The sequence below is a fragment of the Scleropages formosus genome, chromosome 11, assembly GCF_900964775.1.
Source record: "Scleropages formosus chromosome 11, fSclFor1.1, whole genome shotgun sequence".
NCBI lineage: Eukaryota > Metazoa > Chordata > Actinopteri > Osteoglossiformes > Osteoglossidae > Scleropages > Scleropages formosus.
In genome coordinates, this window is record NC_041816.1 from 26,293,199 (window position 1) to 26,317,486 (window position 24,288).

The window sequence follows — 24,288 nt, forward strand, 5'->3', positions numbered from 1 at the left end:
CACATTGGTTCCTTCACAATTACAATGATATTTCAAAATACAACTCATTCTGATGTTCATAAAGGAAAATAAAGTTTAACATCATGTATAATATACAATCTATGTAAAAATAAAACACACAAATAAAATGAAGAAGAAAACTAGTGAGAGAAACTAACCCCAGAAACCTCCCCAAAGCACTATAATAACCTAAAGGGCTGAGTGAGAATTACTGTGATTACATTAAAAGCCAAAAGTGTTTATAAAGGAGGGCACAGCCTGGACGAAAAACCAGCCCATTGCAGGGTATCCACACAAATACACAGTCACTTAATAAGGGAATTTAAATTAAAAGTGTCCAATTCACTGTGGGATGAAACCTGAGCACCTGGAATTATTAAAATAAAATTCAGTTATATTTCCATGTTGGTCTGATCTGATTCCTGAAACAAAAACACAAGAAAAACTGTTAAAAGTGCAACTGATCACCTTCACATGTAAAACACATCAAAAATCATACAGGTAGTGAGAAGAAGACCTTGGGTCAGACTCACTTAGACATGCGACACAGATGAAGTTGAGCTCCTGAGTCTCAGGCAGACTGACCCACTGATGTCCTCCTCCAGACTGGACAGCCGCAGTGTTCCCACAGTGTCCAGTCCCATTACCTGGGGCCCAGTTGTCATAGCAGACAGTGTGTCCACTGACCCAGAACCAGAAGTTAAGGAAGCAAGAGAAGCGCAGACCCAACCACACATGATCACTGGTAGCATTTTCAGCCATCCTCGCCACCCACTGCTGCATCTTATCATCATGGACAGATACCAGGTCCACATATTTCTGTCTGCAGTAGTTCAGAGCTTCATTCCAGGTCTTATTCTCTTGGACCAGGATGAGCGGAACTGGAGGGGAACACGGAGGGTCACCGAGTGTTAAGAAAAGCAATGAAATGTACTGAACTCAACTGTCTTACACTGAACTGAGTGTGAAACCTTGTTTGTGTTCAACAGAAGTATTTCCTGCCAGGGACAAAATGTTAACAGCTCCTTATAAACTGTCAAATGTGAAACATTTTCAGTATATTTACAATTAGAGAACAACTAATAAGAGGGGTGAAGAAGATGTTCTGATAGTTAATAACCATACGCTGGGATGTAGATTTTCAGCAAGTGAACATACACACATTTTCAGAACCACTTGTCCCATACTGGGTCGCGGGGAACCAGAGTCTAACCCGGCAACACAGAGCGTAAGGCCGGAGGGGGAGGGGACACACCCAGGACAGGACACCAGTCCGTCACAAGGCACTCCAAGCAGGACTCGAACCCCAGACCCACCGAAAAACAGGAGTGTGGTCCAACCCACTGCGCCACCGCACCCCCAGCACATGAACAACCCATAGGAAACATCTATATTTACGCCCTGTGTCGCCGGGTTAGGCTCCAGCTCTCCGAATGGAACAAGTGGTTCAGACAATGTGTGTGTGTGTGTGTGTGTGTGTGTGTGTGTGTGTGTGTGTGTGTGGTTTTGTTATGTTTTATCACTATTCAGTTCAGTCTTTGTGCTCCATGTGTAATAATTTGTTTCCTATTCGAAGAGTGGAAACACTGGAAGGACTGACTTTGTATAAACAGTTATGACTGAACATGAAAAGTGTGATAATTTACAGGGTCTGGTGCCTCAGTCAATAATTCTGCAGATTTTTTTTTTTTTTTGTTATGAACTGGACAAGTTTTACTGAACATGATAAGCAGCACAGCCAATTCTTCACAAAATGTGGAACTGACACATAAACATATAGTTTAGAACCACTATGAACAGATAATTGTTTCAGTGATTGTTCTGCAGATCAAACTCAACTCACCGTCATAATAACACAGGAACGGGTGTTTTTCACCACACTCTCGATGATCCCACGTTCCATTGAGTGTCTGTGTGAACGAGGCTACAGTACACTTCTCATTCCCAGTATTATTATCAGGTTTTCCTGGTGCCCAGTAGCAGAATGAGGAGTTTCTCTGGTCTGACCACTGCCAGTGGTCTCTGTACAGACCGATCCACACCCAGGTTCCATTTCTAGTCATGTTGTGTATGAGATCATTCTCAGTCTGGTTCCTCACACTGACCAGGTCTGTATAATTCTCTCTGCAGTATCTCTGAGCATCTTTCCATGTCTTTGCACCATTAATCAGGATGTATCTCTGGTCACCTTTAGCGCTTCCTGTAAATATAAAGTTGCATTAAGAAGATATGTTTTAAAACTGTATTTAAGTAGATTTCTCACCTCTTTCAGCAGAAAAATGTGACAAAAAGAGGCTTTAAACATGGATTACTGAGTTCATTGTATGTCAAATGTAGTTACCTTTCTTTTTTAAAAGTATTTATTGTTTTTTTGTAAATTACACACACACACACACACACACACACACACACACACACACACACACACACACACACATTTTCAGAACCGCTTGTCCCATACGGGGTCGCGGGGAACCGGAGCCTACCCGGCAACGCAGGGCGTAAGGCCGGAGGGGGAGGGGACACACCCAGAACGGGACGCCAGTCCGTCGCAAGGCACCCCAAGCGGGACCTGAACCCCAGACCCACCGGAGAGCAGGACTGCGGTCCAACCCACTGCGCCACCGCACCCCCTCTTTTTGTAAATTAAAATGGCTATAAAAACTCACCATTATAGCAAACAAATGAAAATGTGTTCTCACAGGAAATATCTTTCCATTTTCCTGATGAACACATTTGTACACAATGTTCTTTTCCCTGATAATTGTTAGGTTGACCACTGTCCCAGTTTGAGAACCCAGTCTGTCCATCACTGTAGAGAAGTCTCTCTTCCAGGGACCACTGCCAGTTCCACGAGTTTCCCTTCTCCAGTCCTATCCAGGCTGGTCCAGTATAACCAGTGAGGTTTACCCTGTTAATCACTCTGTTCATTTCCTCTGGGTTGTCAATGGTAACCAGGTCAGTGTACTTCTCTCTGCAGTAACTCTGTGCTTCATTCCAGCTCTTATTCATGTTCACAAAATAAATCTCAGCACTGAAGTTTGTATGAAGTATGGAGAACCCTGTGATACACAGCAACACAACTTAATACACACATAAAGAAGACAAATAAAGATACAATATCAAAGGTAAATTTCAAATTTCTCATTTCAAGAGAAATATAAAGGGTTTTCATCATGTAAAGTTCTGTGGGCACAATACAGTATACAGAACAATAACTGACCTGAGATCAGCAGAAGAGTGACACTCCACCCCATTTCTGTAATCTAAAAATGACATAACACTTATTGGCCAGTTTCACAGACATACACACACAGATAGAAATACTTTTGGTTATGCATTTTACACTTTTGATTACCTGGTGGGGAACCATATGCAATAAACACGGTAATAATCGCAAAGTTTTCATCATGATGAAAATCCCCCAACGAGACATATTTGGAGGAAACACACATGTTGTGACAGTAAAACCCCAGTTTCACACACGGAAAGACACACCCTGTAGAGGATCGCCAGCAGTACAGAACCTTTTAGCTTCTAGGATCATGACACAAATCAAGTCATTTCAGCAAATGATCACACCTCCAACTTGTTAGTCATGCAGCCAAACACTGATGTGTCACATTCTGCTGACATACAGGAATATAAACAGTACGGACACATCACACATTGTTTAGAATAGTTTTTGTTTTAAATGGCATTAAATCTCAAGGAACATGTTTTGGTGCAGATTGGCAGAAAAAGTATCATCATTTATTCCATTCACCGCTTGTCCTGATCAGTGCTGCAGAGGTATAAAGACAACATAGAAAAACAAGGGTCGGGGGGGCATAAGTCCATTATACGACAGCCAAATGCGTGCACACACACACACACACACACACACACACTACAGGTAGCTCAGCATCACAAATCGACCTGAACTGCATGTCGTTAGGGTGTGGGAGGAAACCAGAGCAGAACCATGCAGACACAAAGAGAACACTGTAACTCCAAACCTACACAAGTTGCTGCGCCACCGTGTCCCAAGAAAAATGTCAGATAAACCTAAACTAAGCCATGTACTTTTACTTGATTTATACCATATTCTTAGTTAAATGACTGTCCGTTTTTTTTCTTTTTTAAATCAGGAAGTTTTCTGTTTCCTTGTCTGTTTATTTCTGTGTTTTGCTGCACCATCTTGCACACTACATTGCATTGTTGCAAACCGTATTGCACTGCATTTCATGCTCCACAAATAAATTATAATCCATTACATATCTGTTTAAAGATATTTATATATTTTTCTTTTTCGTCATATATGTATATATTGATTTTATATACATTTTTATGTTTTACTACTTGATATTTTTTTAAACTGTTATGTCAGACAGTTGTATAAAGCATTTCACCGCACGTCGTACTGTGTATGGTTGTGTATGTGGCATATAAAATTTGAATTTGAATTTGAATTTTTTTTTTCTCCCTGCCAGCGTTTCCCCGTCTGCGCCATTGCTTATAGAAGCAAATGTCGTCCTGGTGCCCCATGCAAAATGTCCAGGAAATATAAAAACATCTCTTGTGTCGGAATGGTCTCATTTCAATAAGGGTGTGATCTGCATCAGAACAGATGCTTCCGGAAAAAACTCCTGACCACTGTGACCCTGCAGTGAACAGGCACTTATTGATGATAGGTGGATGGAAATTTTCTTAAAATAATCCTTATAATTTTATTACTTTGATACTGCTGTAAGCAAACCATTGTAATTTGTTAGGATAAATTAGAAGAAAAGACATCCATCCAGTGTTTCCTCAGAAATCCACAAAAAGTAGATTAAGAATTAAAAACACTTGATGACAAACATGTTTGTTGAAAGAGCCTGTGGGTTTTGAGGAAATGCGTTTGAAAATTAAATTAAAAAGGAATTGTTTACATGTAGACATGATGCCTGAAAGAAGAACCTGAATAATTCAAATAATGTCAAGAAGTTACTACAAAATAAGTGCACTAAGGAGAAGTGAAACGATTGTCCTGTACTGTTGCTTTAACAGCTACAAACATTGATTCATTTTTTTTTAGTGACTTCTTCACTTCATGCTTGTGGTGGCCTGGAACCTGTCCTGGAAACATAGGACACACAGTGAGGTACCCCTGTATCACAGAGCAGTAACACACAAGGAGTCACACATTCATACACACTTTACCAAGTGACCTGAGAAACATTACATTTATTCATGTTGTCGACACTTTCCACCAATGAAAAGTACAACATTAAGCTACTTTCACAGTTTTCTACCAATTTACACAGCTGATTAATGATTCTGGAGTAATTTAGGTTAAATACTTGTAAACCTGTAACTCTGGGAAATCAGAGGAAGTTCACACAAACCTGGACAACATGGAAACAAACATTGAGCCCAATTTGAACCCAGGTCCAAACTCAAAGCCCTTAGGGTTAAATCCCAACCTTCACACCTAACCCCATCCCTGATCAGGACAAACAGTAATTGAAATTGGGTGGATGGACAGATTTTTATACTATCCTATAATCTCATCTGGGGTCCGAACTCAAAGCCCAGTTAGACACCAAAATAACAGAAAAAAACATGATTCTCAGATCAGTTCACATGTTGTGCCCATGTTCTCCTGACCTTCTACCATGACCTGTGCTCTCCTCTCCTCTCCTCTCCCATTTCAATGATGACCAGTGGCTCTAAAGTGTCCTCACTGTGTACATGTGTGTATCTGGACTCTGCCTCACGTCTGAGTGTTGATCAGGATTCCCTCTTGATCACTGTCACCTCAACTGTGTCACTGAGCACAGAGTTATAGAAATTCTACTCTCAGCACTTCAGCAGAAACATCTCAAGAAGCCCTTTGTTCTGAAAACACACACAATTTATCTGTCTGTGAACCTGAATCAGTCAAGGGTTGAAAATTTGCTTGTTTAAAATGAAAAATATGTTACTGAAATCCGAGAGTGAAGAAAGTGATACTTAAATTCATTTAAATACAGTTTTGAGTGAAACAACATCAGTAAAGTTATACTGATTATATTTGTTTTTTTTTATCCTGCACATTTAGAGAAAACTGAAAAATATAATCAATCTTACCTGATGAACTTTCTAAGAATTTTTCAGTTTCAATGCCTGCAGCTCTCTGTGTGTGTTTATGTCAGTGTGAAACTACTCTTTACACTGAACGTCCTGAACGAACGAGGAAAGTTGAACCTCTATTTAAATGCCTCAATTTGCCTGAACAGGAAAATGTAAAACAGTACAGTTACTTATTTTTCTTCATTATAATACTGAACAGTATATACATATTTTTTTTTCCCATGAGAGCAGAACTCATTTCCTCGATGCAGTTAAAATGGAACATTGGTCACATTCTTTAAGACATACCGTTCAAAACATTGTGACTTAGTAGTAATATAGAAACACATTGTACTGTTTGCAGCATCTCCTAATATGTAGATAATTACTCATCTAGTAATTATAAATAGTAGTCAATAGTTAATAGTTCTCATGGTATAGTAGCATATATTCTTCATATAAATAAGCAAAAATAAATTCTTTTCTCATGACAGTAGAACTCAGTCCAGTTTACGTGCAACATTGGCCACATTCTTTGAAAAATACGCTTCCAGACACTGTCACGACCCCAAGAGGTGAAATTCCTGAGCTCCACCTGAGATCCATGTAATGAAGCAACACACCTTCGTTCAATGGAACTGATCAGTTCGCAGCCCTATAAAGGGGTTCAAGTCCCATCATCAGTGTGTCGATTCTTGATCAGCGCTTTTCTGTGATTCTCTAGTGACTCTTGTTTGCGGACCTATTTTTCACGCCACTCTTCTAGTGTGTTTCTGTTCCAGTCCCGAGCTCCTGTCCTGTCTACACCAGTCCATTGTGACCCAGTCCCAGTCCCTTGCACCACCCTGTCTTTGGCAAACATCTCTTCATTTGTTCTCTTCACCCAGCATTATTTCACTTATTGTGTAACACCCCATGTGTCCTGTTCCATGTCCATCGTATCACACGGAGACTTTCACTCCTGAAATAAATCTTCAAATCTTCTTAGTTCACGTCAGCCCTTCGGTGACTTTCCTTATATAAACACTGTAAAAACTGTGTAAGAAAGTTGAACGGAGAACGAGAAACAGGTTCTACCAAACAACCGGCTGCTGATGTCAAACATCTAACGAATGAATTCATTTACAAGGGAGCTGCTCTGAGGGGGTATGGTGGTGCAGTGGGTTGGATGGGGTCCTGCTCTCCAGCGAGTCTGGGGTTCGAGTCTCGCTTGGGGTGCCTTGTGATGGACTGGTTCCCTGCGACCCTGTATGAGACAAGCGGTTCAGAAAAGGTGTGTGTGTGAGCTGCTGTATCACATATTGTCTTAGTGCAAAATGTTGGGTTCCGGTCATCACAAAAAAAGAGTTCACCTGTCAAGAGTGGAGAAGATGAAGAGAATAAAAGAGAAACAAAAATATCTACCGGCTTTATTGGAGGGTTTTAAAAGAAATGTTATTTCATTTTTTTAGTCTTATAGCTGGAGAATAAAGTGGTGGTTTTAGATAGTGAATAATTTAATTGAGAACATTTTGTTTCTATTTATTGAGTTATTTGTCATCTTGAGTGTGGTTGTGGGAACTGATAGATACACAGATGAATTCCTAAACATGGTGTTTATTACCGCACCACTGTGATGACCAACTAGGACAATACCCCTGGTGACCAGAGGAGGCGCCACTTTGCTCCACTAGTCCAGGCTTGTACTCCTGTTCACAGATTCGTAATCAGACACGTGTAAAAGGAGCAAACAGCTATGGATTCTTAATCAGCGTTTCATTTGCGATGTCCTGGTGAAATTTAGTTACTTGTTTTTCGAGTTTATTTCCACACGTGTTTATGCTCCAGCCCCGAGTGTCAGTCTTGTCTCCTCCTGCCTTTTGTACTCCTGTCCAAGTCCAGTGTTCCAGTCTGGTATTTCTTCACAACTCTATGTTCGAGTTCTACTCAGAGATTTGTGTTTCACTTTTCACGTTTGTGAAAATACACTTTGTTTCTATTTGTCCCTCTTTGTTCATGTTCATTGTTTCTCCTCTGAGGGGGTGCAGTGGTGCAGTGGGTTGGGCCGCAGTCCTGCTCTCCGGTGGGTCTGGGGTTCGAGTCCCGCTTGGGGTGCCTTGCGGCGGACTGGCGTCCCGTTCTGCGTGTGTCCCCTCCTCCTCCAGCCTTACGCCCTGTGTTACCGGGTAGGCTCCGGTTCCCCGTGACCCCAAATGGGACAAGCGGTTCTGAAAATGTGTTGTGTGTGTTTCTTCTCTACTCTGTACTTTCCAAATTGCACAGTCCATTTGTAAATACACTCTGCACATGAGGTCACCACACTTGATTCCCATGTCTGGACATTACAGTCAGACAATAAATCCAGAAAGGACAAATGGATTCTTTTATGTCCTTTAATTTTTGACATAGAGAAAATACAAGAAACAAACCATACATGTTCAACAGCTCTTCAACAACCTTGGATCTGAAATGACTGTTCTGCTTGGTACATTACATTTATTCATTCAGCTGATGCTTTTCTCTGAAGCAACTTACAATGTTAGATTTGCAGTTTTTACAAGCTCACAGTTATTTCCCCAGCTGGGTAATTTTACTGGAGCAAATTAACCTAAGTACCTTGTTCAAGGGTACTACAGCCAGAAGTGGGGATCAAATCTGCAGTCTTTGGCTCCACAAGTAGCAGCTCTATCCACTATGTCACCAGCTGCGCTAATCAAAAACTTTGTCAGAAGGGGGATTCGAACCAACTTATGCCTTGTGGTGTCAAAATTTTGCAGTCATAGAAATTGTTAAGCATGGTAACAGGTAACTTTTTTTAAGATTTAAGGTTTAAGGCTGTGTTCTGTGCTGTGGAAGTTAAGACCATTGTGGGAGAATCAGGTAGTACCGGGCACCAGGTCAGAGGTTATCTGATAAAGGCAGGCTGTGGACACCAAGAGCATGTCATAAAAGGCTGATGGTTCTGCCATGCCGGAGGGAGGTCAACATAAGGTAAGCTGGATGATGGGGTTTGAATGGTTTGGCTTTAGGGTGAGGAGTTTTGAGAATAAAGGAGTGGAAAGTTATTAGGCAAAAAGGCGGGAAAACACTGAACACCTGTTATAGCACCCTGTAATGAATTATGTGTGAGCTTGCCAAATAAAAGGAATCAGAATCAGAATGAGCTTTATTGGCCAAGTATACCTGAGCATACAAGGAATTTGTTTCCGGTTTAGAGCAAACCTACAGTGCACATTCTCACATACAGGCTACATACACACATACTGAACTAGACATAGACTAATACAAACATGATTGCCGATAATGCAGCAGACAAGAACATAGTATAATGCAGACAGAACATAAAACCATGCAGGCATAATACAACCAAATGAACGAGCATAGAAAAAAGTACACGTTGACCTGTATCATAAAGTGAAAGAGGCAATAAAGACTTATGGGGAGACACCCATCTGGGGCTCTCCCATCGAACAATGTTGTTGTGAAAGTCTTTGTTTGTCTGAGTGTGTTTCTTTCAGTGTCTCCTATGGCTGCAACAGGAAAGGGAAAGATCCCTTCCACAGCCTCCATGGGAGACAGCAACCTGAACGCAGTGCCTTCGACCGCTCAGCCATCCTGACTTGAACATTTACTATTTACACACCATATGGACATTCCGTTGCATAAAAATAATTTCCTGGAAGCAAAGCAATAAACCTTCTGCTCAAAATATTCTACATAAAAGCTGGATGAAGGATCTGAACATTCAGTTACAATAATATTAAATAGAAATCATAGTATTACCTTATTTTTATAAGAAAATTGAGTTTTATAAGGAAACTCAACTTACCAACATAACATAGGAACAGATGATTTAGTGAGATACTTGAAAAAAAAAAAAAAACAAAATCAGAGTATTTCACTAAAAGGACTTCCTTCATTGTGTTATAATTTATTGTCCGTTGTTTTGTGAACTCAAGAGTAGAGTTGCAAACGAAAGATGAAGTCGACACACACCGGGTTGCTATTGCTTTATCTGAATCTTTAGGAAAAACACATTATGACTGTGGAAAGAAAAGGAAGCAGATGGGCAGTAAGACAAGGAAAAGCTTCTTTTGGTGGCCATGGCCCAACCTGTAATTCAGTTCGCGATCCAAAAATTCATGGTCATGGGCTAAAGAACTTTGCTCAAGATCTGAATAGCCTGTCTTGGTTCAGTGAGTATATAGTGCTCCAAGGCAGGGATCCAAAGAGATGTGGTCATGAGTAAAATAGTGAGGGTCTTATTCCAAAGAACAAGACACTAGGAACTAGACAAAGTGCTATGAAGGATGTGTACACTCAATGAGATTGAGCACCCTTTGTAGGTTCCCTTCCCTCTTATAAAGACCTATGTGATGGAACACACGTGTGTTGAATTTTTTTTAGTGAACTGCAGCAGGACCTCACTAGGAGATGCTGCCTGCGTCAGCCTTGACACATTGAAATCCTTCACTGACAACAAAAAATGTAAATTAGTGCACAGTGTGACTCAATGACCTGCAAAATAAAACAAAATCCCTGAAAGACATTTTTCCACTATGATGAACCAGTACATATTTTACCTCTTGATGGTGTAATTCTGCACAAACACTGATTCCTACACAATTTCCATGATAATTAAAAAACACAACTTGTTGTGATGGACACCGGAAATAGGGTTGAAGGGTAGAAAAATATACAAGTTGTCACGCCCTCCACTTCCACCCAACAGGGAACACCTGCAGCAGATCACGAGACGCTCGCATGAAAGGGAGCTCAGAGAGCAGCAGGAGGCGGAACCTTAGTTTCGCCTTGCAAGTCGCTGGTGTGTTGCATCTGCTCTCCTGCTCACCCCTGTTTCCCTATCTCCTTGTTCTTGTTCCCGAACCTTTCTCCCGTGTCTCCAAGTCTTCCCGGTATCTCCTCGACCTACAGCCTGTCTTTTTGGATTACGTCTGTCGGATTCTCCTTTTGCCTACGTTTGGGCCTCAGTGAACCTTGCCTGGTTTTTTCGGACAATGAGTTTTGGATTTCCCTTGATAAAACACCTTGAGCTCGGCACTTGGGTCTGGCGTCTGAGTTCCGAGAGGAAATCATGACACAAGTGCTGTGTTCCATAAAGGCTGAATATCATACATGATATAAAATCCAAACAAAAAAATATAAAATCAAGAACAAAACAAGTGGCACACACTAATCCCTGAAAATCTCCACAAAACACTATAATTAAGTAAAGTAGTAAACCCAAAACTGCTGATAAAAATGTAGTTTGCAAGACTATGAGGGGTACACCCTGGACGGGATGCCGATCCATTGCAACAGTGCAACACACTCAGTCACAGTTATACACTACAAACTACGAGGGGAAACTAGAGCTCCTGGAGTAATAAAAATTCAGTTGAAAATGTATTGCAGCATAGGGGGGTGTGGTGATGCAGCAGGCTAAGCTGGGTCCTGCTTTCTGGCGGGGCTGGGGTTCGAGTCCCACTTGGGGTGCCTCGTGACGGACTGGTGTCCTGTCCTGGGTGTGTCCCCTCCCCCTCCAGCTTTGCACCCTGTGCTGCTGGGTTAGGCTTTGGCTTGCCGGAACCCCACTTGGGACAAGTGGCTTGAGTTAATGTGTGTGTGTATGTATATTACTGTGTTGATCTGGTCTGAATCCCTGAAACAGAAATAAACATGAAAAAACTGTTGAAAGTGCAACTGATCACCTTCACATGTAAAACACATCAATAATCATACAGGTAGTGATCAGAAGTCCTTGGATCAGACTCACCTTAACATGTGACACAGATGAAGTTGAGCTCTTCAGTGTCAGGCAGGCTGACCCACTGATGTCCTCCTCCAGATTGGACAGCCCCAGTGTTCCCACAGTGTCCAGTTCCAGTCCCATTACATGAAGACCAGTGGACATAGCAGACAGGTTCTGCACTGACCCAGAACCAGAAGTTCAGGACACAGGAGAAGCGCAGACCCAACCACACATGGGCACTGGTGGCATTTCTAGCCTTCCCCTTCACCCACTGCTGCATCTTATCATCATGGACAGATACCAGGTCCACATAGTTCTGTCTGCAGTAGTTCAGAGCTTCATTCCAGGTCTTATTCTCTTGGACCAGGATGAGCGGAACTGGAGGGGAACACGGAGGGTCACCGAGTGTTAAGAAAAGCAATGAAATGTACTGAACTCAACTGTCTTAAACTGAATTGAGTGTGAAACCTTGTTTGTGTTCAACAGAATTATTCCCTTCCAGGGGCAAAATGTTAAGAACACCTTATAAATTGTCAAGTATTTACAATTAGATAAGAATTAATAAAATGGGTGAAGAAGATGTTCTGATATTTAATAAGCATGTGTTGGGATGTAGATTTTCAGCACAGGAACATCTATGGTTTTGTTATGTTTTGTCACTATTCAGTTCTGTCTTTGTGCTCCATGTTAAATAATTTGTTTTGTATCTGAAGAGTGGAAAATCTGGAAGGACTGGCTTTGTATGAACAGTTATGACTGAACATTAGAAGTGTAATAATTTAAAGGGTCTTGTGCTGTAGTCAATAAGTCTTCTCTTTTTTTTAAGATCTTGACAAGTTTTAATGAACACAATAATCAGAGCAGAAAATTCTTCAAAAAATGTAGAACTGACAAATAAACATGTGATAGTTTAGATTATTATCCTCAGAAACTGTGTTACAGATCAAACTGAACTCACCATCATACTAACATAGGAACGAGTGATTTTCACCGCACCAATCGATCATCCCATGTTCCTCTGTGTGAACGAGGCTACAGTACACTTCTCACTCACATCATAATGGTCGGGTTTTCCATATTATTCACCTCTTACGGTTCTGAGCCCTGAATGATCAGACTATGTTTGTATAAAGTGTGTCAGCGTTTCTAAATCGTAGTCATTTTTCACGCTTATCCTCAATCACAGAGTACTCAATTCACAATGCAGCAGTTCAGTAGCTGCTTCATGTGTGGCTGTCAGTTTCGATCCTTTCCAGATTGTCTTTGTATGACCACCTGTACTGAGCAACATAGTTATTATCATATAAAAATGGGGGAATTTAGAGTAACTGTGGTTCATGTGAATACACTTATTTTCCTTCATATAATAAATTATTTTTACTATTGTGTGATCAAACATCATCATGATGTATTGAATATATTCATATCTCAACCTGAAATATTATTTTTCTAAGTAACTCTTTGGGCACCATTTAATTTATTTCATTAAGAGAAATATGATGATCTGAAAATGAAATAATAAAAAACATTAATCCACTCATTGCCACCTAATGCCTTGTCAGTATCTAGACCAGCTGTGTTGTTCATTTTATGTCTTTCCCCGAAATACTGCTTGCAGGAACTTCACAATGTCACATCCAGAGGTCACACAGACACAGATGTGTATTTATTGTAATGTCCCTATAGGACTCAGGGGTGTGAGACTCACATAAAGAGTCACAATATCAGTGTACAGTAGAAATTCGAAGCTACAGTACAGCAGTGAGAGGATAAACAGAGCAAAGTGCAACACAGAGCACTTTGAACAAGGTGGAACAGGACAAGTCCATCAGAACATGGCTTAAACAAGGTTGAGACACAGGGGGACTTGGACAGGGAGGGGGACAGCAGTCAAGCAGAGACAGGATGGAAACACACTGTGAGAAGAACTTTGGAACAAGAATAAAGCACTAAACAGGCTGTCAAGAAACTCTGCAGGTTTGTTGTTTGCCTTTTATACCTTCTTCTTTTCCAGTTGAATCACAGGTAACAGCTGTGCAGGATTCTGCCAGCTGATCTGGACCCAGAGCTCCGGTGGTTCCGTTCATCACTCCTCCTCGCACACATGACAAAGAAGATAGCAAACAAATTAAAAAAAAAAAAAAAACTACAACATGCAAAAAAACGAAAAAAAAAGACAATAAAAAACACGTGACACTGAAGAAAGGAAAGAGAAGGTCAAGTGGTTGCCCATTACTGCAATACATGCAATCACACACACATGTGTGGCAAGGGCCCACAAATTCAAACACATCTAAACCCCAATCATGAAAGGATGTATGATTCAATGATATGACTTGGGGTTCACTTTGTTGCATCTACCCAATGAACACATGTAATGTTACGTCAGAACTCAGGGGATGGGAGCAGACAAGACAGAAGATCATGACAAGAAAAAGACAACCAGTATGGAAACGTGGAAAATAGATGAGAGACCCAAGGAAGCCCAATGCCTTTTATACCTTCTTCTTTTTCAGTTGAATCACTGGGAACAGCTGTGCTGGATTCTGCCAGCTGATCTGGACCCAGAGCTCCGGTGGTTCCGTTCATCGCTCCTCCTAGCACACATGACAAAGAAGATACAGTCAGCGTGATAGTGAATATAATAAAAAAAGAGACACACCACTGGCTGAGTAGATGAGAGACTCAAGGAAGCTCAGTGTTCATTGAAACAAAGTGTGAATTTGACAGAATAAACACAGAACAAAGGGACATAGTGAGTCTTTATCAACAATTTCCAACAGCGACACAGAGGGATGAGAGCAGGACTTGGACAAAGCAGTGTGACAACAAGACTGAAGTGTAGGATCGGGAACAGAACTCGGGTGACGGGAGCAGACAAGACAGAAGATCAGGATGAGAGAAACACAACCAGTATGGAAACTTGGAAAAAAGATGAGAGACCAAAGGAAGCCCAGTGCCTTTTATATCTTTTTCTCCAGTTGAATCACAGGGAACAGTTGTGCTGGATTCTGCCAGCTGATCTGGACCCAGAGCTCCGGTGGTTCCGTCCATCACTCCTCCTTGCACACATGACAAAGGAGATAGCGAACAAATTTAGAAAAAAAAAAAAAAAACTACAACATGCAAAAACAAAAAAAAAAAAGACAATAAAAAACAGGTAACACCGAAGAGAGGAAAGAGAAGGTCAAGTGGTTGCCCATTACTGCAATACATGCAATCACACACACATGCGTGGCAAGGGCCCACAAATTCAAACACATCTAAACCCCAATCATGAAAGGATGTATGATTCAATGATATGACTTAGGATTCACTTTCTCGCATCTACCCAATGAACACATGTAATGTTACGTCAGAACTCGGGTGACGGGAGCAGACAAGACAGAAGATCAGGATGAGAAAAAGACAACCAGTATGGAAACCTGGAACACAGATGAGAGACCAAAGGAAGCCCAATGCCTTTTATACCTTTTTCTCCAGTTGAATCACTAGGAACAGTTGTGCTGGATTCTGCCAGCTGATCTGGACCCAGAGCTCCGGTGGTTCCGTTCATCGCTCCTCCTAGCACACATGACAAAGAAGATACAGTCAGCGTGATAGTGAATATAATAAAAAAAGAGACACACCACTGGGGGGGTGTGGTGGTGCAGTGGGTTGGAACAGGTCTTGCTCTCCGTGGGGTCTGAGGTTCAAGTCCTGCTTGGGGTGCCTTGTGATGGATAGGTGTCCCGTCCTGGGTGTGTGTCCCCTCCCCTCGAGCCTTGTTCCCTCTGTTGCCAGGTTAGGCTCCGGATCCCCGCGACCCCGTATGGGACAATTGGTTCAGACACACCACTGGCTGAGTAGATGAGAGACCAAAGGAAGCTCAGTGTTCATTGAAACAAAGTGTGAATTTGACAGAATAAACACGGAACAAAGGGACATAGTGAGTGTGTCTTAACAGACATCTTTAACATCTCATTAAGCCAAGCAGTTGTCCCCACATGTCTCAAGTCCACCACCATCATCCCAGTACCAAAGAAGTCACCTGTGTCCTGCCTGAAAGACTATCGTCCCATAGCACTGACCCCAATCATGATGAAGTGCTTTGAGAGGTTAGTCATGCACCATATCAAATCCAACCTCCCCAACACACTTGACCCGCTCCAATTTGCATACCGTCCAAACCGCTCTACGGACGATGCCATCTCCTCCACTCTCCACCTGGCTCTTACCCATTTGGAAAACAAAGACTCTTATGTTAGATTGCTGTTCATCGACTTCAGCTCAGCATTCAACACAATAATCCCACAACAGCTCATCAGCAAACTAAACCTGCTGGGCCTAAATGCCTCCCTCTGTAATTGGATCCTGGACTTTCTAACCGGAAGACCTCAGTCAGTCCGCGTCGGCCACAACACCTCCAGCACTACCACAATGAGCACAGGTGCCCCACAAGGCTGTGTGCTCAGCCCGCTGCTCTTTACGCTGCTGACCCACGACTGCACTGCCAAGTTCAGCTCCAACCACATCATCAAGTTTGCTGATGACACAACGGTGGTAGGTCTCATCAGCAACAATGATGAAACACCCTACAGAGAGGAAGTGGTACAACTAGTTGAATGGTGTGATGCAAACAACCTGTCCCTCAATGTGAGGAAGACAAAGGAGGTTGTGATGGACTTCAGGAAGAACTCTGTTGACCACCCCCCACTGACCATCGACAGCTCGACTGTGGAGAGAGTCAGCAGCACTAAATTCCTGGGAGTGCACATTACAGAAGACCTCACCTGGACCACCAACACTACATCACTCTCCAAGAAGGCGCAACAGCGGCTCCGCTTCCTGCGCCGACTTAAAAGAGCAAGCCTCCCTCCTCCAATCCTCACCACATTCTATAGGGGAACAATTGAGAGTGTGCTAACCAGCTGCATCACTGTCTGGTACGGGAACTGCAGTGCAGCAGACCGCAAGACCCTACAGCGGACAGTGAACACAGCTGCAAAGATCATCGGTGCCCCTCTCCCCTCCATTCTGGACATTTTCCTTGCACGATGCTCCAGAAAGGCCACCAGTATCGTGAAAGACCCCACTCATCCCTCTCACAGTCTCTTCCAGCTCTTGCCATCAGGAAGACGGTATCGGAGCATCAGAGCCCGCTCTGCCAGACTGCTCAACAGCTTTTTCCCCCAGGCTGTGAGAGCCCTCAATTGCAATCACCTTGCCACCCTCTCAAACCTCATCCACAACCTTAGCTCCTGAAACCAGGATCCACTCTTCCCGCCCCAACCCACCACATCACACGCACCACATGTAAACTGTTGGATACCTCCTGTGGAAACACACTCTTTTCCTTTCCATATGCAAACCAACTGTTTTTTATTTTCTCTATATGCACCAGACACTTTCTTATAAAACCTCCAATGTTACAAGGACTTAACAAGATAACACAAATGTTTACTTGTGAATGCACTACAAATCATATTGCACTATTCCTTCTTAAATACCTCTACTGCACAGTTATTATGTAAGTACTTGTATTGTATAGTTAACTGTTTATAGTATATGTATATTTGCACTAATTTCAGATTACCGACTTAGTAAATTAGTTATGTAGGTCTAAAAGCTGTCCTTAGGTCTAGTGTTGCATGTTTATATTTATGCTTATTTTACACAGCACCGTGGTACTGCGAGACACGACATTTCGTCCCACTGTATGTCCACACATGTAGTGGAATGACAATAAAGCTTGACTTGACTTGACTTGACTTGAGTCTTTATCAACATTTTCCAACAGCGACACAGAGGGATGAGAGCAGGACTTGGACAAAGGGGTGTGACAACAAGACTGAAGCGTAGGATCGGGAACAGAACTCGGGTGACGGGAGCAGACAAGACAGAAGTTCAGGACGAGAGAAACACAACCAGTATGGAAACTTGGAAAATAGATGAGAGACCAAAGGAAGCCCAGTTCCATTTATACCTTCTGCTTCTCCAGTTGAATCACTGGGAACGGCTGTGCTGGATTCTGCCAGCTGATCTGGACCCAGAGCTTTGGTGGTTCCGTTCATCACTCCTACTCGCACACATGACAAAGAAGATAGCGAACAAATTTAAAAAAAAAAAAAAAAAAACTACAACATGCAAAAACAAAAAAAAAAAAGACAATAAAAAACACGTAACACCGAAGAGAGGAAAGAGAAGGTCAAGTGGTTGCCCATTACTGCAATACATGCAATCACACACACATGTGTGGCAAGGGCTCACAAATTCAAACACATCTAAACCCCAATCATGAAAGGATGTATGATTCAATGATATGAGTTAGGATTCACTTTCTCGCATCTACCCAATGAACACATGTAATGTTATGTCAGAACTCGGGGGATGGGAGCAGACAAGACAGAAGATCATGAAGGGAAAAAGACAACCAGTATGGAAACCTGGAACACAGATGAGAGACCAAAGGAAGCCCAGTGCCTTTTATACCTTCTTCTTCTCCAGTTGAATCACTGGGAACGGCTGTGCTGGATTCTGCCAGCTGATCTGGACCCAGAGCTCCGGTGGTTCCGTTCATCACTCCTACTCGCACACATGACAAAGAAGATAGCAAACAAATTAAAAAAAAAAAAAAAAACTACAACATGCAAAAACAAAAAAAAAAAAGACAATAAAAAACAGGTAACACCGAAGAGAGGAAAGAGAAGGTCAAGTGGTTGCCCATTACTGCAATACATGCAATCACACACACATGCGTGGTAAGGGCCCACAAATTCAAACACATCTAAACCCCAATCATGAAAGGATGTAAGATTCAATGATATGACTTGGGGTTCACTTTGTTGCATCTACCCAATGAACACATGTAATGTTACGTCAGAACTCAGGGGATGGGAGCAGACAAGACAGAAGATCAGGATGAGAAAAAGACAACCAGTATGGAAATGTGGAAAACAGATGAGAGACCCAAGGAAGCTCAGTGTTCACCAGTAACCCCATTTAATGCTGATCAAGGATCCACAGCCACTCCAGCCTCCTGTTTACCTTTTATACTTTGTTCTTTTTATACCTATCGGTTTAATTAACTGTCTGGATTCTTACTGCAGCTAATCGTCATGGCAACACTATTATGTTTATTTTCACTGTTTTATTGTCATACATACCCTCAGTGCACCTATGAATAACAATATTTACCTCCATAGCAGATAAATGGGTACTTTCCATTACATTTCTGATCATCCCATCGTCCCTTATCTGTCGCTGTCATCCAGGCCACAGCACATTGATTTCCATCACCATTGTCCGGTGTCCCTAATTTCCAGTAGCGGAATGAGGAGTTTCTCTGGTCTGACCACTGCCAGTAGTCTCTGTACAGACCGATCCACACCCAGGTTCCACTTTTAGTCATGTTGTGTATGAGATCATTCTCAGTCTGGTTCCTCACACTGACCAGGTCTGTGTGATTCTCTCGGCAGTATGTCTGAGCATCTTTCCATGTCTTTGTACCATTAATCGGGATGTATCTCTGGTCACCTTCACCACTTTCTGTAAATATAAAGTTGCATTAAGAAGATATGTTTTAAAACTGTATTTAAGTAGATTTCTCACCTCTTTCAGCATAAAAATGTGACAAAAAAAGACACTTTAAACCTGGATTAGTGAGTTCACTGTATGTCAAATATAGTGTTTGGCCATAAATTCTCACCATTATAGCAAACAAATGAAAATGTCTTATCGCAGGAAATATCATTCCATTTTCCTGATGGATACATCTGTACACAATGTTCTTTTCCCTCATAATTGTCAGGTTGACCGCTGTCCCAGTTTGAGAACCCAGTCTGTCCATCACTGTGGAGACGTCTCTCTTCCAGGGACCACTGCCACTTGCATGAGTTTCCCTTCTCCAGTCCTATCCAGGCTGGTCCAGTATAACCAGTGAGGTTTACCCTGTTAATCACTCTGTTCATTTCCTCTGGGTTGTCAATGGTAACCAGGTCAGTGTAGTTCTCTCTGCAGTAACACTGTGCTTCAGTCCACTTCTTACTCATGTTCAGAAAATAAATCTCGGCACAGAGGTTTGTATGAAGTGTGGAGAACCCTGTGATACACAGCAACACAACATAATTCACACATAAAGAATACAAATAAAGATAGAATAGATAAAGATAAAATACACACACTTTCTGAACCGCTCGTCCCATACGGGGTCGCGGGGAACCGGAGCCTACCCGGCAACACAGGGCATAAGGCTGGAGGGGGAGGGGACACACCCAGGACAGGACGCCAGTCCGTCGCAAAGCACCCCAAACGGGACTCGAACCCAAGACCCACTGGAGAGCAGGACCCGGTCCAACCCGCTGCACCGCTGCACCCCCCTTAAAGATAAAATATCCAAAGATAAATATCAAATTGCTCATTTCAAGAGAAATATAAAGGGTTTTCATCACGTAAAGTTCTGTGGGCACAATACAGTATACAGAACAATAACTGACCTGAGATCAGCAGAAGAGTGACACTCCACCCCATTTCTGTAATCTAAAAATGACATAACACTTATTGGCCAGTTTCCCACACATACACACACAGATAGATATACTTTTGGTTATGCATTTTACACTTTTGATTACCTGGTGGGGAACCATATGCAATAAACACGGTAATAACAGCAAAGTTCTCATCATGATGAAAATCCCCCAACGAGACATATTTGGAGGAAACACACATGTTGTGACAGTAAAACCCCAGTTTCACACACACACAGAAGGAGACACCCTGCAGAGGATCGCCAGCAGTACAGAACCTTTTAGCTTCTAGGATCATGACACAAATCAAGTCATTTCAGCAAATGATCACACCTCCAACTTGTTAGTCATGCAGCCAAACACTGATGTGTCACATTCTACTGACATACAGGAATATAAACAGTACGAACACATCACACATTTTTTAGAATAGTTTTTGTTTTAAATGGCGTTAAATCTCAAAAAACATGTTTTGGTGCAGATTGGCAGAAAAAGTATCATCATTTATTCCATTAATCGCTTGTCCTGATCAGTGCTGCAGAAGAAAAACATAACATAAGTCCATTATACGACAGCCAAATGTGTGCATGCACACACACACACACACACACACACTACAGGCAGCTCAGCATCACAAATCAGCCTGAACTGCATGTCATTAGGCTGTGGGAGGAAACCAGAGCAGAAGCATGCAAACACAAAGAGAACACTATAACTCCAAACCTACACAAGTTACTGCACCACCATGTCCCAAGAAAAATATCAGATAAACCTAAACTAAGCCATGTACTTTTACTTGATTTATACTATATTCTTACTTAAATGGCTGTCAGTGTTTTTTTTTTTTTTTTTAAATAAGGAAGTTTTCTGTTTGCTTATTTATTTCTGTGTTTTGCTGCACCATCTTGCACACTACATTGCATTGTTGCAAACCATATTGCACTGCATTTCATGCTCCACAAAGAAATTATAATCCAATACACATCTGTTTAGAGATATTTATACATTTTGCTTTTTTGTCAAATATGCATATATTGATTTTATACACATTTTTACATTTTACTACTTGTTATTGTTTTTAAACTCTTATGTCAGACAGTTGTATAAAGCATTTCACTGCACGTCGTACTGTGTACGGTTGTGTATGTGACACATAAAATTTGAATTTGAATTTGAATTTTTTTTTTCTCCCTGCCAGCGTTTCATCATCTGCGCCATTGCTTATAGAAGCAAATGTCGTCCTGGTGCCCCATGCAAAATGTCCAGGAAATATAAAAACATCTTTTGTGTCGGAATGTTCTCCTTTCAATAAGGGTGTGATCCCTTCTAGTAGAGACTCCTAACCTCTGTGACCCTGCAGTGAACAGGAACTTATTGATCATGGGTGGGTGGATATTTTCTTAAAATAATCCTTATAATTTTATTACTTTGATGCTACTATAGGCAAACTATAGTAATTTGTCATGATAATTTACAAAATATGTCCATCCAGTGTTTCCTCAGAAAACCATAAAGCGTAAATTAAGAAATAAAAACACTAGTTAACAAACATGTTTGCTGAAAGGACCTGTGTGTTTTGAGAAAATGCCTTTGAAAAATTAAATTAAAAAGAAATTGTCTACATAATGGGGGGGCGCAGTTGTGCAGTAGGTTGGACCGGGTCCTGCTTTCTGGTAGGTGTGGGGTTTGAGTCCTGATTGTGGTGCCTTGCGACGGACTGGCGTCCAGTCCGGGGTGTGTCCCCCCCCCCCCAGCCTTTTGTCCTGTGTTGTCAGGTTAGGATCTGGTTCCCCGCGACCCCGTATGGGACAAGCGGTTTCAGATGGTGTGTGTGTGTGTGTGTGTCTGTGTGTACTTGTGGTGGGCCGGAACCTGTCCTGGAAACATAGGACACACAGCGAGGTACCACTGTATCATAGAGCAGTAACACACAATGAGTCACACATTCATACGCACTTTGTCAAGTGCCTTGAGAAACATTACATTTATTCATGTTGTCGACACTTTCCTCCATTGAAAAGTACAACGTAAAGCTACTTTCACAGTTCGTTACCCATTTACACAGCTGATTAATGATTCTGGAGTATTTTAAGGTGGGGGAGCGTTGTGATGCAGTGGAATTGACTGGGTTTTGCTCTCCAGTGGGTCTGGGGTTCAAGTCCCGCTTGGGTTGCCTTGTGATGGACTGGCGTCCCACACTGGGTGCATCCCCTCCCCCTCCAGCCTTGCGCCCTGTGCTGCCGGGTTAGCCTCCGGCTCCCTGCGACCCCCGCATGGGACAAGTGGTTTCAGATGACGTGTGTGTAATTTAAGGTAAGTACACTCAAACCTGCAACTTCAGGGTGTAATGGCAGTAGCTCTAAAAACTAAACTACCAGCTGTCCCACATGTCTATAATCTGTATAAATAGAATCAGAGAAACTTCACACAAGGACAACATGTAAACAAACATTGAGCCCAATTTGAACCCAGGTCCAAACTCAAAGCCCTTAGGGTTAAATCCCAACCTTCACACCTAACCCCATCCCTGATCAGGACAAACAGTAATTGAAACTGCGTGGATGGACAGATTTTTATACTATCCTATAATCTCATCTGGGGTCCGAACTCAAAGCCCAGTTAGACACCAAAACAACAGAAAAAAACATGATTCTCAGATCAGTTCACATGTTCTGCCCATGTTCTCCTGACCTTCTACCATGACCTGTGCTCTCCTCTCCTCTCCTCTCCTCTCCTCTCCTCTCCTCTCCTCTCCCATTTCAATGTTGACCAGTGGCTCTAATGTGTCCTCACTGTGTACATGTGTGTATCTGGACTCTGCCTCACGTCTGAGTGTTGATCAGGATTCCCTCTTGATCACTGTCACCTCAACTGTGTCACTGAGCACAGAGTTATAAAAATTTTACTCTCAGCATTTCAGCAGAAACATCTCAAGAAGCCCTTTGTTCTGAAAACACACACAATTTATCTGTCTGTGAACCTGAATCAGTCAAGGGTTGAAAATTTGCAAGTTTAAAATGAAAAATATGTTACTGAAATCCGCGAGTGAAGAAACCGATACTTAAATTCATTTAAATATAGTTTTGAGTGAAACAACATCAGTAAAGTTATACTGATTATATTTGTTTTTTTTTTTATCCTGCACATTTAGAGAAAACTCAGAATAAATATAATCAATCTTACCTGATGAGCTTCCTAAGAATTTTTCAGTTTCAATGCCTGCAGCTCTCTGTGTTCATGTCAGTGTGAAACTGCTCTTTACACTAAACATCCTGAGCGAATGAGGAAAGTTGAACCTCTATTTAAATGTCTTGATTTGCCTGAACAGGAAAATGTAAAACAGTACAGTTACTTATTTTTCTTCATTTTAATACTGAACAGAATATATATATATATATATATATATATATTTTCCCCGTCAGAGCAGAACTCATTTCCTCGATGCAGTTAAAATGGAACATTGGTCACATTCTTTAAAACATACCGTTCAAAACATTGTGACTTAGTAGTAATATAGAAACACATTGTACTGTTTGCAGCATCTCCTAGTATGTAGATAATTACTCATCTAACAATTATAAATAGTAGTCAATCGTCAAAACTATTAAAAAAAAAACTGAATGTGTTACTGATAGATACACAGATGAATTCCTAAACATGGTGTTTATTACCACACCACTGTGATGACCAACTAGGACAATACCCCTGGTGACCAGAGGAGGCGCCACTCGGCTCCACTAGTCCAGGCTTGTACTCCTGTTCACAGATTCGTAATCAGACACGTGTAAAAGGAGCAAACAGCTATGGATTCTTAATCAGCGTTTCATTTGCGATGTCCTGGTGAATTTTTGTTACTTGTTTCTTGAGTTTAGTTCCAGAGGTGTTGATGTTCCAGTTCCGAGTGCCTGTCTTGTCTCCTCCTGCCTTTTGTACTCCTGTCCAGGTCCAATGTCCCGGTCCGGTATTTCGTCACAACTC

At 41.8% G+C, this 24,288-nt stretch overlaps 2 protein-coding genes across 2 annotated transcripts; both read right to left on the reverse strand.

The window, feature by feature from the left end:
- Positions 1 to 339: 339 nt before the first annotated feature.
- Positions 340 to 23,525, reverse strand: LOC108940949 (macrophage mannose receptor 1-like). Its single transcript, XM_029256020.1, has 5 exons — positions 23,494 to 23,525; positions 3,224 to 3,266; positions 2,670 to 3,062; positions 534 to 881; positions 340 to 422 (listed from the first exon to the last, which is right to left on the reverse strand). Exons 2-5 carry the CDS (start codon positions 3,255 to 3,257, stop codon positions 343 to 345), a joined length of 855 nt encoding a protein of 284 aa, XP_029111853.1. The 5' UTR covers positions 3,258 to 3,266; positions 23,494 to 23,525; the 3' UTR covers positions 340 to 342.
- Positions 11,639 to 20,383, reverse strand: LOC114911846 (C-type mannose receptor 2-like). The gene is made up of 5 exons (XM_029256009.1): positions 20,281 to 20,383; positions 19,494 to 19,886; positions 18,983 to 19,333; positions 11,831 to 12,184; positions 11,639 to 11,716 (listed from the first exon to the last, which is right to left on the reverse strand). The coding sequence occupies exons 1-4, from the start codon at positions 20,312 to 20,314 to the stop codon at positions 11,832 to 11,834; spliced, it is 1,131 nt and encodes a 376-aa protein (XP_029111842.1). The 5' UTR covers positions 20,315 to 20,383; the 3' UTR covers positions 11,639 to 11,716; position 11,831.
- Positions 23,526 to 24,288: the final 763 nt, after the last annotated feature.